This window comes from Podarcis erhardii, assembly GCF_964252035.2.
Source record: "Podarcis erhardii genome assembly, chromosome: Z".
Taxonomy (NCBI): domain Eukaryota; kingdom Metazoa; phylum Chordata; class Lepidosauria; order Squamata; family Lacertidae; genus Podarcis; species Podarcis erhardii.
Genome location: NC_138504.1, coordinates 28,568,757 through 28,585,954, shown reverse-complemented (window position 1 = coordinate 28,585,954; position 17,198 = coordinate 28,568,757). Strand labels below are relative to the sequence as shown.

General features: G+C 44.9%; 1 protein-coding gene and 1 long non-coding RNA gene across 4 annotated transcripts in view; both read left to right on the top strand.

Moving 5' to 3' along the window:
• LOC309333509 (actin-binding protein WASF3-like) overlaps positions 1–17,198 on the top strand; it is a 75,082-nt gene that overhangs the window by 36,115 nt on the left and 21,769 nt on the right. For all 3 annotated transcript variants that reach the window (XM_081847144.1, XM_081847142.1, XM_081847141.1), the window contains exon 3: positions 15,499–15,633. In XM_081847144.1, coding sequence (XP_081703270.1) covers positions 15,499–15,633 — 135 coding nt within the window. The remainder of the gene's footprint in view (positions 1–15,498; positions 15,634–17,198) is intronic.
• LOC309333675 lies at positions 6,139–9,098 on the top strand. Its single transcript, XR_014152665.1, has 3 exons — positions 6,139–6,562; positions 6,715–6,826; positions 8,990–9,098. It is a non-coding gene; the product is annotated as an uncharacterized lncRNA (long non-coding RNA).

Here is a 17,198-nt window from a genome sequence, read left to right as displayed (position 1 = left end):
ATTCATTACAAATGCTGGTGTGAGAATCCTTTAATTTTGAGTCTTTTGCACCACTCTGGTTAGTGGATCTTGGGGTTCTGCAAAAACCCCAAGTGGGACAGAACAGTGGGACAGAACTAAAACATGCATACAGTATTTCTTTAACTTGGGAATGAGAAAATTGCAGCCCTCTAGATGTTGTTCGACTCCAGTCCCATCAGCCCCAGCCAGCATTTCCACTGATCAGGGATCATGGGAGTTTTTCCATTTTAAAAATCTGATGATGTGTCCGCATGACAAACTTATATTGGGTTTATGCCAGCTGAACAGTCATCTCCCTGGAGAGATGCTGCCAGTCAGTGTCAACAATACCAAGCTAGGTTCAGTGGTGCTGAATAGAACCATCTCTGTGGCAGCATCCTGTTTCTGGAATGATAGTATAGTAGGGGTGGAGAATCTTGTTTGGCCCTCCAGATGTATCTTACTGGCCCCTGGGACTCTACCCAGGCCATGTATATTTATGAGGCTGCACCTCTCACCAGTTCTGTTTTTTTGTGTCTTCTTGAACTGTGATAATGCTTCTTGCTTGTCTGGATGGAGGGTGTGTGTGTGTGTGTGTGCGCGCGCGCGTGCGCATGTGTGTGCATGCATGCATAGAAGTATCTGACAATGTAGCCTCTCACCTGTTTCTCTGCCCACTTTTGCCACTGTGGCCCTCAGAAGCTTGCCTATAGGGGAATGTGGTCAATGGAATGAAAAAAGTTTATTCGTTTTATTGCCTGCTTAAGCCTGACGGAATAGAAGAGCTTTCAGCAGGCATTTAAAGGTTGGCACAGGAGGCGCCTGCTGAATCTCCAGTAGCTGAGTATTTGACAGGACTGGGCCAATGACACTCAAGGCTCAGTTTCTTGCTGTTGTCAGAAGAGACTCACCAACCTGGGCAATGACCAAGGACACTCCTGAAGATGATCTCAGTGACAGAGCTGGGGCAAAAGGGGTTCAGGCGCTCCCTGAGGTACCCAGGAGTCAGGACCCAAGTTGTTCTGGGCTTTGTCAGTTAATGCAAGGACCATGAACTTGGCTCAGTAGTAGATGGGCAGCCAGTGTAGATGTTTTAACAATGGAATCACATGTTCTCACCCCTGCCTGACAGGCGCCAGCACTGTTATAATTTCAGTGTCAAATAATCTACCTGCCAAATGATCAGTGCCAAATGATCTATCTGACCCCTCTCCTCTGTTTTTAGCTTTCTCTGTTTTTAGCTGCCTCTGCTGGTAGGTAGGTGGTGGTGTTGTTATTCTTTTACACATCTTTTTAAAATTGTTCTTATCCGTAGAAATATAAGAACATAACTAAAAACATAAAACTGGGAACTTAATCTAAAACAAAAATAAAAAGAGGCACAGGGAAAACCACACATGAATTATTTGGTGTCCACTTGGATGTCACACAGTGGATGGGGTGCGAAGCACAATGTAGGGCTGTCAGTCTGGCTATGGGCAAGTGCTGAGGGCAAGTGAAGTTAGCTGAGATTGATAGCAAGGAAGGGCAATGCACATAAATAAGTAAACATGGACTTTTAAAAGGGGGCTAGACAGATTCATGGAAGATTAGCCTGCCAATGGCTGCTAGGCACAAAGACTCCATAGAAACCTCAGCCTCAAAGGCAGTATATGCCTCTAAATTATTTTATACATCATTAAATTTCTATCCCACCTTTCCTCCAATGGGTTCAAGACGATGTATATGGTCCCCTCTCCCCATTTTATCCTCACAACACCCCTGTGAGGTAGGTTAGTCTGAAAGGCAACTAGTGGGCCACAGTCACCAGTGATCTGGGGATTTGAACTCTGGTCTCCCAGACCCTTGTCTGACACTCTAACCACTAGGACACACTAGCTTAATTACCAGTTATGAGAAATAACAGTGAGAGAGGCAGGGCTAGTGTCAAAGTTCCACATGATCAAGGCAACTTCTTGAGGGTTCACACCATAAAAGAGGACCACTGGTAGGAGCACCTAAAGCTGCTCCTTCTATTCACTATGGCAATTTGCTAGCTTGTTTTCCTACTTCTTGCTGTGGCCCAGACAGTGGTGGTGAGAATGAAGAGCTGTAGATGGCTTGATTTGATTGCTCACCTGCTTTCTGCCTGGCAAGCAAGCAGCTGGTAACAGTGAGAAGGAAGAGGAACAGCATCACCCCCAAAACACATACCTGTTTAGCAGAATTGATAAACTCCCCAGCATCCAGACCTGGGAACCACTCACCCACAGTCTCCATCTTAACAGGATCCAGTCTGTTGGCGCTCAGGCACTGGTTCAAAACAGTCACAGTGTCTCTTGATTCAGATGTCACAGTGAAATAGAACTCAGTTTCACAGTACTGTATACCGATGGCACCATGACCACATTCACACCATACATTTAAAACACCATGTTACCACTTTAAACAGTCATGGCTTTTCCTCAAATAATCTTAGAGGTTGTAGGTGCTGAGAGTTGTTAGGAGACTCTATATTCGCCTCCCAAAGCTACAAGTGCCAGAGTGGTTTTACAATCAGGCGGTGGGAGGGGAATATTGGGGGCAGCAGGGGCAGTTCCTAACAAACTATAGCTCCGAGAATTATTGGGGAGAAACCATGACAGTTCAAAGTGATTTCATAGTGCTTCAAATATATAGTGTGAATGTAGCCCATGTCCCAAATCTTCTAGTGATCGTTCTTAGTGGCTTTATATAGATATTAAACAGCACCGGGTTGGGTGTGCCGTGTGGGAATGGGACAAAATAGCCATTTGCAGCATCCCACAGCAACACTTCCAGGGAGTAGACACACAATTCCCCAAGACAATTCTCTGAACTCAATCCCATAAGTAGCAGGGGGTAAAGGTAAAAGGTAAAGGACCCCTGGAAGGTTAAGTCCAGTCAAAGGCGACTATGGGGTCGCGGCGCTCATCTTGCTTTCAGGCCAAGGGAGCCGACATTTGTCCACAGACAGCTTTCCGGGTCATGTGGCCAGGATGACTAAACTGCTTCCAGCACATCGGAACACTGTGACAGAAACCAGAGTGCACAGAAACACCATTTACCTTACTGCTGCAGCGGTAACTATTTATCTACCCGCTCTGGCGTGCTTTCAAACTGCTAGGTCGGAAGAAGCTGGGACAGAGCAACGGGAGCTCACCCTGTTGCACGGATTCAGAGCCCAAGAGTCTCAGTGATTTGGACACACAATTCCCCAACACAATTCTCTGAGCTCAATCCCATAAGTAGCAGTGGAACCACTGCAAGACTGTGCCACCAACTCCCAACTCATGGTGTGGTCCAGGAGGATACCATGGCAAAGGGATCTAAAGTTGCTAAGACCAAGAGCAACAGGCTTTCTTACACTCCCCATTCCTCTCCCAGCAAAAGCCATCCACCACCACCCTCTCATGCATCTTTCTCATGCATCTTTCCTCCAAGGCAGTAGTTGTCAAATACCTCACAATCTAGAAAGGGCTTTTTTTAGGAGCTGCCACACTGCCTCTTTCTTCAAGACATTGGGTACTATCTCCTTTTGCAAAGATGCATTAACCAAGCTGGACTAACACACACACACACACAAAAACAAACAAACATACATACACACATAGCAAGCATGAGTAAGCCAAAATGAGCATGTTGTGAGCCAAACTGCGGCAAGCATCGTGTCCATGTCCTCAGGTTAGGAGGTCAACTTGTGGGCCACCCAAAAGACATATCTTTGGCCACTGTGGAAGAGACAGTGCTAGAGTAAGGCCACATGCACACCATACATTTAAAACACTTTCATACCACTTTAAACAGTCATGGCTTCTCCAAAAGAATTCTGAGAGCTGTAAAGGGTGCTGAGGGTTGCTAGGAGATCCTTATTCCCTCAGAACTATAATTTGCAGAGTGGTTTAACAATCCATCTTGGGAACTCTGTGAATTGTAGATCACTGATAGGAATAGGGGCATCCTAACGATTCTCAGCATCCTCAACAAACTACAGCTCCCAGGATTCTTTGAAGAAAGACATTAATGTAAAGTGGTATCATAGTTCTTTAATGTATGGTGTGAATGTGGCCTAGATAGGCCTTTGGACTGATTTAGCAGCCAGCTCTTCTTCTCTTCCTAACCTTTTCACAAGGTGTACTGGAAATAAAATTTTGATAAAGTAAGGGAGATTTTATGGCACTGCTGAAAATGTTTGCCCAAAACTGTTAGTTGTTTTGACCTAGTGCAAGTCTGAATAAAAAAGCATGGCTACTCCACAAGGCTTGTAAACTACAAGAAAGACCATTTTCTTATGCTTTGATTGAGTGAGCATCCACTAACAGGCCTGCATAATGCCTGCCCAACTGCTAGCCGGGCTAGATCCACAAAGGGTGACAATTACCTCCTGTTTTGCAGCTTCTTTTATTCTTTTTTCAATACTGCGTGTTATTTGGAGTTGCTTCCTCAGGCGAGCACATGTGACTGACAAAGCATGTCCCTGTGTTGCTGTCTTGTGGAACAAGACTAGCATTGTAATTTTCCGGAGAGACATCTCTCTCTGAAAAACCCTCTGTTTGGCCCATCAAAGGGATCTGAAGCAAAACTAAATCAAAGTGAGACTGCATGTGGCAGTTTGTGCTGGTGGAGTTGGCTCAGAGGGTGTATACACTGGATTTGTCATCTTTTCCAGTCATATTTTTGGCTATTCAATTTTGTTTCTCAGTATGTTGTATGGTGATACACATGGTTCTCTAAAGGCTTGAGTAAATGTTGGTAGGCAAAAAAGGACTTGCAAAAGGAAGTGTCACCAGTGTGGCAGTCATGGGCACAATTACTTTTATATTGTATGGGTGCCCTTGAGGTCTTCCCCTGGTGCCCATAAAGCCTCTGGGCTGCTCCACTTGCAGCCATGGTGCTGAGGGTGGTTACCTCTGCTCCTTTGGAAAAGTGGGGTAACCAGTCTCATATAACCAGCATCCTTAAGTGTAATTAATGCATGAAGGGGTTCAGACCATAGAGTAAATTCTCCTGCCAGGCCTAGGCCAGGTGGGTCCACAGAGCTGAAGGAAGTTGGAAGAGTGAATCTATTTCCCATTTCCTTTTATAGCCCTATATGCCATCTTTCTTTCTTTCTTTCTCTTTCTCTTTCTCTTTCTCTTTCTCTTTTTCTTTTTAAATTATAAATTGTTTACTAAGGCATTAATAAAAAGACAAGACTTCTACCTATTAACATGAAAGTAAAATAAAAATAAACAAAATAATGGAAACTGCCGTATTTTTCGCTCCATAAGAAGAACCTGACAATAAGATGCACCTAGTTTTTAGAGGAGGAAAACAGGAAGAAAAATATTCTGAACGAAACAGTGGATGTATCATTTTTGTAGTTAATGCTGTGGCCACAGACATGTGATTTGACGATAAGTTTGGGTTAGCCCAATGCAAAAATCCCGAGGATCCATGTGGATCTGTGCTCTGTAACCACGTTTTTGCGACATTGCGGCCCCACACAATAGTAGGTGTGTGGTTTTTTGAGTACAGGCTGTAGCCCTAGACATGCTATGTGATCTGATGGTGAATTTGGGGTGATCCAATGCAAAACCCTGAGAATCCATGTGGATCCGTGCTTTGTAACCACATTTTTGCGCCATGGCGGCCCCACACAACAGTGGGTGCATGGTTTTTTTTGGTGCAGGCTGTACCCATGAACATGCTGTGTGATCTGATGGTGAATTTGGGGTGACCCAATGCAAAAATCCCGAGGATTCATGTGGATCCGTGCTTTCTAACCACGTTTTTGCGCCATTGCGGCCCCACCCAATAGTGGGTGCAGGGTTTTTTTGGTGTAGGCTGTAGCCCTGGACATGCTATGAGATCTGATGGTGAATTTGGGGTGACCCAGTGCAAAAATGTTGGGAATCCATGTGGATCCGTGGTTTGTAACCACATTTTTGCGACTTGTAGCCCCACACAACAGTAGGTGCATGGTTTTTTTGGTGCAGGCTGTAGCCCTGCACATGAAGTGTTATCTGATGGTGAATTTGGGGTGACCCAATGCAGACATCCCAATGTGGATCCGTGCTTTGTAACCACGTTTTTGCGCCATTGCGGACCCACACAACAGTGGGTGCGTGGGTTCTTTGGTGCAGGCTGTAGCCATGGACATGCTATGTGATCTGATGGTGAATTTGGGGTGACTCAATGCAAAAATCCCGAGGATCCATGTGGATCCGTGCTTTGTAACCACGTTTTTGCGCCATTGCAGACCCACACAACAGTGGATGCGTGGATTTTTTGGTGCAAGCTATAGCCTTAGACATGCTATGTGATCTGATGGTGAATTTGGGGTGACTCAATGCAAAAATCCTGAGGATCCATGTGGATCCGTGGTTTGTAACCACGTTTTTACGCCATTGCTGCCCCACACAACAGTGGGTGCGTGGTTTTTTTGGTGCAGGCTGTACCCATGAACATGCTATGTAATCTGATGGTGAATATGGGGTGACCCAATGCAAACATCCCGAGGATCCATGTGGATCCGTGCTTTGTAACCACGTTTTTGCGCCATTGCTGCCCCACACAACAGTGGGTGCGTGGTTTTTTTGGTCAGGCTGTAGCTCTGGACATGCTATGAGATCTGATGGTGAATTTGGGGTGACCCAGTGCAAAAATGCTGGGGATCCATGTGGATCCGTGGTTTGTAACCACGTTTTTGCGACTTGTGGCCCCACACAACAGTAGGTGCGTGGTTTTTTTGGTGCAGGCTGTAGCCCTGGACATGCTATGTGATCTGATGGTGAATTTGGGGTGACCCAATGCAAAAATCCTGAGGATCCATGTGGATCCGTGCTTTGTGACCACGTTTTTGCGCCATTGCTGCCCCACACAACAGTGGGTGCGTGGTTTTTTTTGTCAGGCTGTAGCCCTGGACATGCTATGAGATCTGATGGTGAATTTGGAGTGACCCAGTGCAAAAATGCTGGGGATCCATGTGGATCCGTGGTTTGTAACCACGTTTTTGCGACTTGTGGCCCCACAGAACAGTGGGTGCGTGGTTTTTTGGGTGCAGGCTGTACGCATGAACATGCTGTGTGATCTGATGGTGAATTTGGGGTGACCCAATGCAAAAATCCTGAGGATCCATGTACATCCGTGGTTTGTAGCCACGTTTTTACGCCATTGCGGCCCCACACAACAGTGGGTGCGTGTTTTTTTGGGTGCAGGCTGTAGCCTTAGACATGCTATGTGATCTGATGGTGAGTTTGTGATGACCCAATGCAAATATCCCGAGGATCCATGTGGATCCGTGCTTTGTAACCACGATTTTGCGCCATTGCGGCCCCACACATCAGTGGGTGCATGGTTTTTTTGGTGCAGGCTGTACCCATGAACATGCTATGTGATCTGATGGTGAATTTGGGATCACCCACTGCAAAAATCCCGAGCATCCATGTTTATCCGTGCTTTGTTACCACGTTTTTGTGCCATGGCGGCCCCACACAACAGTGGGTGCGTGGTTTTTTTGGTGCAGGCTGTTGCCCTGGACATGCTATGTGATCTGATGGTGAATTTGGGGTGACCCAATGCAAAAATCCTGAGGATCATTGTGGATCCGTGCTTTGTAACCACAATTTTGCGCCATTGAGACCGCACACCACGGTGGGTGCGTGGTTTTTTGGTGCAGGCTGTACCCGTGAACATGCTATGTGATCTGATGGTGAATTTGGGGTGACCCAATGCAAACATCCCGAGGATCCATGTGGATCTGTGCTTTGTAACCACGTTTTTGCGCCATTGCGGCCCCACACAACAGTGGGTGCGTGGTTTCTTTTGTGCAGGCTGTACCGGTGAACATGCTATGTAATCTGATGGGGTATTTGAGGTGACCCAATGCACAAATCCCGAGGATCCATGTGGATCCGTGCTTTGTAACCATGTATTTGTGCCATTGCGGCTCCACACAACAGTGGGTGTGTGCATTTTTTGGTGCAGGCTGAATCCCTGGACATGCAATGTGATCTGATGGTGAATTTGGGGTGACCCAATGCAAAAATCCTGAGGATCCATGTGGATCCGTGCTCTGTAACCATGATTTTGCGCCATTGCGGCGCCACACAACAGTGGGTGCGTGGTTTTTTTGGTGCAGGTTGTACCCATGAACATGCTATGTGATCTGATGGTGAATTTGGGGTCACCCAATGCAAAAATCCTGAGGATCCATGTTTATCCATGCTTTGTAACCACATTTTTGTGCCATTGCGCCCCCACACAACAGTGGGTGGGTGTATTTTTTGGTGCAGGCTGTAACCCGGGACATGCAATGTGATCTGATGGTGAATTTGGGGTGACCCAATGCAAAAATCCTGAGGATCCATGTGGATCCGTGCTCTGTAACCATGATTTTGCGCCATTGCGGCCCCACACAACAGTGGGTGCGTGGTTTTTTTTTGGTGCAGGCTGTAGCCCTAGACATGCTATGTAATCTGATGGTGAATTTGAGGTGACCCAATGCAAAAATCCCGAGGATCCATGTGGATCCGTGCTTTGTAACCACGAATTTGCGCCATTGTGGCCCTACAAAACAGTGGGTGTGTGGTTTTTTTGGTGCAGGTTGTACCCATGAACATGCTATGTGATCTGATGGTGAATTTGGGGTCACCCAATGCAAAAATGCTGAGGATCCATGTGGAGCCATGCTTTGTAACCACGTTTTTGTGCCATTGCGGCCCCACACAACAGTGGGTGTGTGCATTTTTGGGTGCAGGCTGTATCCCTGGACATGCTATGTGATCTGATGGTGAATTTGGGGTGACCCAATGCAAAAATCCTGAGGATCCATGTGGATCCCTGCTTTGTAACCACGTTTTTGCAACATTGCGGCCCCACACAACAGTGGGTGTGTGCATTTTTTGCTGCAAGTTGTACCCATGAACATGCTATGTGATCTGATGGTGAATTTCGGGTGACCTAATGCAAAAATCCTGAGGATCCATGTGGATCCGTGCTTTGTAACCAGGTTTTTGCCCCATTGCGGCCCCACACAACAGTGGGTGCGTGGTTTTTTTGGTGCAGGCTGTAACCCTGGACATGCTATGTGATCTGATGGTGAATTTGGGGTGACCCAATGCAAACATCCCAAGGATCCATGTGGATCCGTGCTTTGTAACCATGTTTTTGCCCCATTGCTGCCCCACACAACAGTGGGTGCGTGTTTTTTTGCTGCAGGCTGTATCCCTGGACATGCTATGTGATCTGATGGTGAATTTGGGGTGACCCAATGCAAAAATCCTGACGATCCATGTGAATCCTTGCTTTGTAACCACGTTTTTTCCCCATGGCGGCCCCACACAACAGTGGGTGCGTGGTTTTTTTGGTGCAGGCCGTAGCCCTGGACATGCAATGTGATCTGATGGTGAATTTGGGGTGACCCAATGCAAAAATCCTGAGGATCCTTTGGCTTTTATGTCCCCCCTCCCAGGCAGCCTCCTTTATCGCATCCCTTATCTCTCTCCCTTTCAACACTTCCTCTTCTTTACCTTTGTGTCTTTTCCTTAGCTGGAGCAGTTTTTTGCTCTTCCTTTTCTTCTATTTTCTCTCTTCATTGATTTAGTCTTCCTGTCTCCTCTCCTTGCAAGTTTGCCATCTTTACCTCTCTCCTCCCAGGCAGCTTCATTTATCGCTAGAGTCCCTTATCTCCCTCACCTATCGCTTGCCTATCAGCTGCTCAGCAGCTTTGTTTCAACACCCCCTTTCTTCTGCTTTTTGCCCCTGGGCAATTCGGCTACAGGGACCACACATTCACTCCATAAGATGCTCAGACATTTCCCCTTACTTTTTAGCAAGAAAAAAGTGCGTCTTGTGGAGCGAAAAATTCGGTAATAACATTGAAATAAATAAAAGACAGCATATGGTTGAAAATTATCATTAAACTTATTATTCCAAAACATTTTTTTAAACCACCCATTTCCCCAAATAACCACCCATTTCCCCAAATAACTTACTGAGCTGATTTACACATAAAGTAGCTGAACTTGATCAAAGTTGCAAGGAATCAGATGTTTCCAATCCATTCAAATTCTGTAGGATTTTTTTAGGATTAGTTACTACTTCTAGATCATTTTCCAGGATAATCTCCAATATAATTTCCAAATAGCCAGGTAAAAATACTTCAGGTTCTAAAGGTATATGGCATCCTAATGTATTTGATATTTGGAAATCACATGGAATTATTATTATTATTATTATTATTATTATTAATGTTGGCCAGCCTTGCACAAGTCACATAACTCTGATGTCGGTAGGCCTTTGTAAACAATAAAATCAACAAAAAGAGTTGCTCTAATTGTTAGGTTCCTGAGACCTTTTCAGTAAGGGGGAAAAGGTATAATATATATATAGAAAGGAAAATTCCTTGGATGCCAAGATTCAGGTTTGGGGAAGTACTCTTTGGTGAGAGCACCCCAGCAGAGATTTAAAGTCACAAAATATGCAGCAAAGTAATGCCAAATTTTAGCCTGCATACCTTAAAATATACCCTTGTGAGTTCCAAGACTTCCTTCTTCCCCCAGCATAGGAGAAGACCTAACATTAGGTAAGTTAAAATTTGTACTTACCGTATTTTCTGGTGTATAAGACTTTTCCAGATAAAATATAGAGTTTGGGATATACTCGCCATATAAGACTACCCCTCTTCCAACGCACACTAAATAAATAAAAAAACAACAACATCAGACTTTACTTCAATATGGTAATTTCAATTCAAATGCTTATGACATGCAGGTACTTAGCATGTCACTTATAAACATAAGGCTGTTTGTCATTAAACATGTAAACATAAAACAGTGCAAGTGGATTAAACTTTTCCTAACTCACTCTAAAGCTGAAAGGAAGGATAAACACACTTACTGGGGTGTAAGCTTTATTAAATATTGTGGCACTTATTTCTAAATAAGCATGCATAAGGGCTGGTACTGCAAGGCTACACTCTTATGCAGGGTTACAGGGAGAAAATCCCAGAGTGGTGGGGCTTACTTGTGAGTAAACATGCATAGGAGCAGCTAAAAGAGAGTATTAAGAAGACACAAATTGAGAAGGCATGAAAGAGTAATTGAAAAAGCCATTAAGAGCAAAAATGGAAGGTAAGTCAGAAAAAGAGAAAGAGTGGTTAAGTGGAAACATGAGGAGGGAGGAATGAAGGGTAGTGTGTGAGAGGAATAAGGCAGTCAAAAAATGCTAAATGCAAGGAAGGATTGGGAACATGGAAAAGGTGAGTGGACAAAAGGAGTATTAATGGGCACTTAACAGAAGCCTAAAGAAGCAATGGGGTGAAAGGCATAACCTAAGGAAGGGGATAATGCTGATGATTAGAAAAGCACATTACTCAAGATATGATGCAGATGCTTACTTATCACTCAACATGCCTTTTGCAAGCTACTTCACAATTTTAACAGGTATGCATTACAACCCCATGCTGCACACACTCTCTAGAACCTGTAGTCTTCAACATGTTTTAAATCATATACATCACAGAAACACACTGCACAGAGCTTCAAGGATCAGAGCTTCAGCATACATCTTCATGGTTGAAAAACCATGTGTGTCCCCACTTCAAAGATGATGGCATTAGCGGACCAACAGACACAACACAGGTCAGCAGCACATTACAGTACCTGTTAAAGTCACTTCTGAAGTTGTTCCAAGTTATATACTTTACAGCACAATATGCTTTACACACATCCCTCCAAGTTTAATGGGGCTTACTTACTCCCCAGATAAGTGGATTTAAAACTGCAGTTCCCACCCTTTCAACACACGCTTATGAGGCAAAGTGAGGAACTCTAATCCATGTAAACACTTGTAAAGACAGAGCAATTTAATAGTAGGAACCTCTGCGGCAGCCACAAACCAGCGCTGATGGCTGCCAGCCCGGCAGCTTCTGCAGCAGCAGCATGGACGCTCCACAAGGTCTGGCACCAGGCTGAGAGGGCGGCGGCAGCAGCAACCCCAACAGGGCTTCAGACAGGCGATCCAAGCAACCTGCCAGGTGGCATCAAAGGGCGGGTGGTTGGGATCAGCTGTCTCAGAGGAGAGGAGAGAGCTATATGCTTAATAAAAATGTGTGCTCTGCTGCATTGAGTGGCTCCATCTAGAGACTTAAAAAATAAAATAACAAATCCCTGCTTGACGAGATGTTCAGCAGAGAGACACGCAGGGAGAGATAAGCAGCCTCCTCTTCCTGCCTGCTCTCCTGCCACCTCTTCACACACACGCTGTAGCAGCCGAGGGTGAAACAAAGGAGCCAGGGGCTTGCGCCATGAAGGCAGCTAGAAGGAGCAAGGCAAAACGGCAAGGGAAGGCAAGGGAAAAATGCGCTGTGGCCGTTTAAATAGTTGAAGCCCCCCGCCGCTTCACTCAGGCGACCCCCCACAACCATACCCAGCATATAAGATGACCCCTGACTTTTGAGAAGATTTTGCTGGGTTAAAAAGTCGTCTTATATGCCGGAACATACGGTGCAAACTTTTCAGAGATCATTTCAGAGGTTCATTTTTCCATGCATCAGTCAGAAAAGTTGCACAGGCGGTAAAACCTGGCTTAGTTGCAAAGTGGTGAATGTTGCTAAATTATTGGTATAGGTGCTCAATAGAGGCTTGTTAGAGTATAGCCTCTTCACACCTTGTGCTTCTCTGGTAGACTGGAGGGGAACAAAGTCTTGATTATGTAGTTCAGGAAGGTCCAACCTTCATACAAGAGGGCTGCAATAGTACTTTGACAAGGAATCTGCAGACTGCACACTGCCTTGTCAAATGGTGCTTTTCCCAAAGTGGTTGAGCTTTAGGAGGGCACTGGGCTTTGGGAAGGAGTTGAGCTGGGAAAGCACTAACTAGGCTTTGGGAAGGAGGAGGGAGGATTCTAGGATAAGGTTACCAGATGTCCCTGTTTCCCAGCTTCTTGCTGCAAAAAAGAAAAGAAAAGAAAAAGAAAACCTGAGCCTGTCAGGACAGCTTTTTCTATGGTCTGAACCCCTTCATGCATTAATTAGACTCAAGAATGTTGGTTATATGAGACTAGTTATCCCACATTTACCAGGGTTTTATACACACACACACACACACACACACACACACACAATTATACACCATTCGCGATGCAGCATTATAAAATTACAGGCTCTGAGAAGACACCACCAAGGGGAATAAGAGTGGTTTTGGCACATGTTTGTAAATGCATGCATATGGAAAGACATGCCAGTGTGTTGCTTTCCTTGCCCCCAATTGTGGCACAAAGTTGGTACAGGTGGTGACCATTTTGCATGCGTCCTATTGACGTGCAACTGCCAATACATGTGTGGCTTTCAGTCCCAGAATTGGGGTGGAACAGGCTTACGTGTGACTGTTGGCACATGCAATGACCCGGAACGCAACCCCTGCACAAATGAGCTTCATGTACCGTACTATAATCATTGCTATTTTTCTAGAAAAAGAGGTACTGGAATTCACTACGAATGCCTCCCTTGTTCTCTTATAATGGCAATGGCGTCCACCCGAGAAGAGCCGGAACTGAGCTCCAGTGAGTTCCGGCTGAAAAAAATCCCCTCGCTATAATAATTGCAGCCTTGAGAAAAGGTGGGGGGACGCACCAAACACAGGAAGCAAACAAAAGGGACAAAATATCCAGGTGCATATTCAGAACCCAAGGCTGAAAAACAGCAAGCGATAACAGCCGGTGGCGATAGGAACAGAAATACACAATCCCATAACGTCAAGGACAGGCCAAAGCAGGGGAGAAGGAAGCTGGGTACACTTGCTGCAGGCCTTGGAGGGCTAAGTTGGCCAGAAGGCCCTGCCAGGGGCCTGCCAGACTTACACTGTCATCCAAAAATGCCCCCATCCTTCCCAGCCGAACTGGAGCTTAATGGGTGAAACGGCCATGCCTGTCCATATGCACTTCAAGACTTCAATAGTAAAATCTAAACCTGTGTTAATGCAAATTAGTGTGTAGCATCAGATCAGATGAGGCGGTTGCACTGCAGTGGTCCATCTTATGGACAAAACTCCCACCCTGGACCTCAGACAAGCTCTGCACTGGCCTGGTCAAAGCACTATAAGTGATCCAAGATGTTATGGTGGAATGAAACTTACCATTGCTGTTTCCTTTTGCAACCCCTTGTTTAAAGTAATGTGTAGTTCCAGTCTAAGAATGCATTTGTTCGCTCATTTCAGATTTCTCTTGCATTAGATTTTGTCAAGCTGTAGAAGGTACAGAAAAGGGGGCTGGAGCATCTTTCTGCAAGTGAAAGTTATAATATATTGGGGAGGGGTTAGTTTATTTTCAAAATATATGCAAAAGAAGCATAATTGAGGATTATAAAAGTTATGATGGCATATAGCAACTTTTTGGGGCTTGTGGGCACATTTGGAATTCTGGGTGAGTGCCACTGGCCCAATCACAAAATCCATGGAAGAAAGGGCACATGCAGGAGCCACTGTTGTGCTTGCTAACAAGGAGGATGTCTTTTGCACTCTTGTTTGTTCATTAGAGGATGGGTGTCCAATCTTTGTATCTAATGAAATGTGAGCACGTCTAATGCAGCATATTCAATGTAGGAAAGGCTGAGCCACTGCAGACAAGAACTGAGCAGGAAGAGCAACAGTCTATCATGCATTTTGGATTTTTAAGGGAATATTTACTTAGAACTTTTCCAAGCACCATAGGAGGTACATAGTAGGCACACTGGTGCTCATGCACACCATGTTGGTGACTCCTGGCATGGAGGAAGTAGACAGATGCATTTTTCTTCCTCTCTCATAATGCTGGGATCATGGGTCACCCAGTTAAGCTTGTTGGCAGAAGGTTCAAGGCAGACTGGAAGATGTATTTATTTGGATAGCACACAATTAATATTTTTAGAATTTGCAGTCACAAGATACGATGGTGGTTACCAGCATAGCCGTAGAAAGAGGATTAGTCAAATGTATGTAGGTGAATAAATCTATTAATGGTTATTTGAAATAATTACTATATGTTGCCACACACTTTGCCAACCTGGTGTCCTCCACATGTTTTGGACTACCAGCAGCTGGCTGGGGCTGATGGGAATTGCAGTCAAACTTCTGGTAGGCACCAGGTTGGAGAAGGCTGTGCTACCATCTCTGAACTATTTGCTGATATACAACGGAAAATGATTTCGTAGAAATACGGTATTCCTTTGTAACATATGTATGAGAGACTGATTCTGACACACAGCCTCTGGCAACATATGTCCAGTTAGGGCAGGCTAACCATTGTGTTGTGTTTATTGTATGGGGCTTCTTGTGCTGTTAAACTGGAAAATGGAATAAAAGCATTTCCAGGAAATTAAAAGAACGGTATGCTGTGTTGTAGAAAAAACTCCTTCACTTGTTTTGTTGCTATTACTTCTGCCTTCTGGTTCGTAAACAAATTTGCTTTCCTTTGACTACCTGAAAGGGTCCTCAATCTATTTTGCCTGGAACAGGTCACCTCTTTTGTTTCATGGTATTTCAGGCAGACATGCTGAAGACATATTCGGGGAGCTTTTTAATGAAGCCAATAGTTTCTACATGCGGATGAATTCTCTGCAAGAGCGAGTTGATCTTCTGGTGATCAAGGTCACCCAACTGGACTCCACTGTGGAAGAAGGTAAGCAGCATTAGTAGCAACCACTTGGGTCACATTAACCTTTGGTTTTGTTTATCTGGTCAAGGAGGACAGAACTGCATTTAGATGTTTTGCTTCCTTAAGCGCTAATTAAGTATTGCCATTTTCAAGCTTCCCTTTGTGACTCAGTACAACAAAACCCTGCCATGGAACAGGCAAAACACTCCCGGGAAAAGGAAATTCTAGTAAACAATCTGTTTTCTTAGAATATTAGGGCTTTTTGAACCATACATTATGAAAAGGATGATTTATGGCAGGGTTGGAGAGTCCTTCAGTCATTTGGGAGAGTAATTTGTTAGGGGCTGCATGCCAAGGTGGATAGAGTTAGAGCCAAACGTGGGTGGTGTGTCAAACTCCCTCAGTAAAAATGGGAGCAAGGTACAGTGGCGTAGCGTGGGTTGTCAGCACCCGGGGCAAGGCAAGTAATTTGCACCCCCTAACCCGTGGATTTGCGCCCCCTAACCCGTGGATTTGCCCTAACCCCAGATGTTGCGCCCGGTGCGGCCGGCCCCCCCTGCACCCCCCACGCTACGCCACTGGCAAGGTAACATGATTGGGTCTGGGTGATTTAAACTTAGAGACTCTGTCAAAAACAACTATTAATTCAGAGATTCTATGTGCATGGTAGCATTTACTATAATTCAGCAACAAGGTCTCATTGTAGGGATCCTGTGCCCCCTTATTTCTTGCACTGGGAATAAATTAAAGATGAGGCACAGTGGAAGCAAAATTTGAATTTTAGTAACAAGCACTCTGTGGGATAAAGCTTAGTGGTTTCACTAGTAAAGGCACAATACTTTGTTTCAGTCAAAACTTCCTTTAAAGATATAATTATAACTTTCTTTTAACTTTCTAACACTGTTTTTAATAAACCTAATTTCTCCTAGAATGGATATCTGTTTTACCCTGCCTGTAAAATGCCTCTAGCCTTTTTCTAGGATCTCTTCATTTCCCTAAGGAAATTAAACTGGTTTGTCCTGCCTAATAAACCCCTAACCCAGAGCTTTCCAAACTTTTCATGTTGGTGGCATACATTTTAGCCATGCACAATTTCATGACACAGTAATTCACCTTTACTAGCAAACCAGAGATTAAACTAACCCCTTTGTCACAGATTTCAATTTAGGCAAAAAGCAACATTTAGGCTTTCAATCTCAGGTTATCCATCCTTGATTTATGGATTCTAGCACAAGAAGGCTGATCGCCAAAGAATTGATGCTTTTGAATTATGGTGCTGGAAGAGACTCTTGAGAGTCCCATGGACTGCAAGAAGATCAAACCTATCCATTCTTAAGGAAATCAGCCCTGAGTGCCCACTGGAAGGACAGATCCTGAAGCTGAGGCTCCAATACTTTGGCCCCCTCATGAGAAGCAAAGACTCCCTAGAAAAGACCCTGATGTTGGGAAAGATTGAGGGCACAAGGAGAAGGGGACGACAGAGGACTAGATGGATGGACAGTGTTTTCGAAGCTACCAACATGAGTCTGACCAAACTGTGGGAGGCAGTGGAAGACAGAAGTGTCTGGCGTGCTCTGGTGCATGGGGTC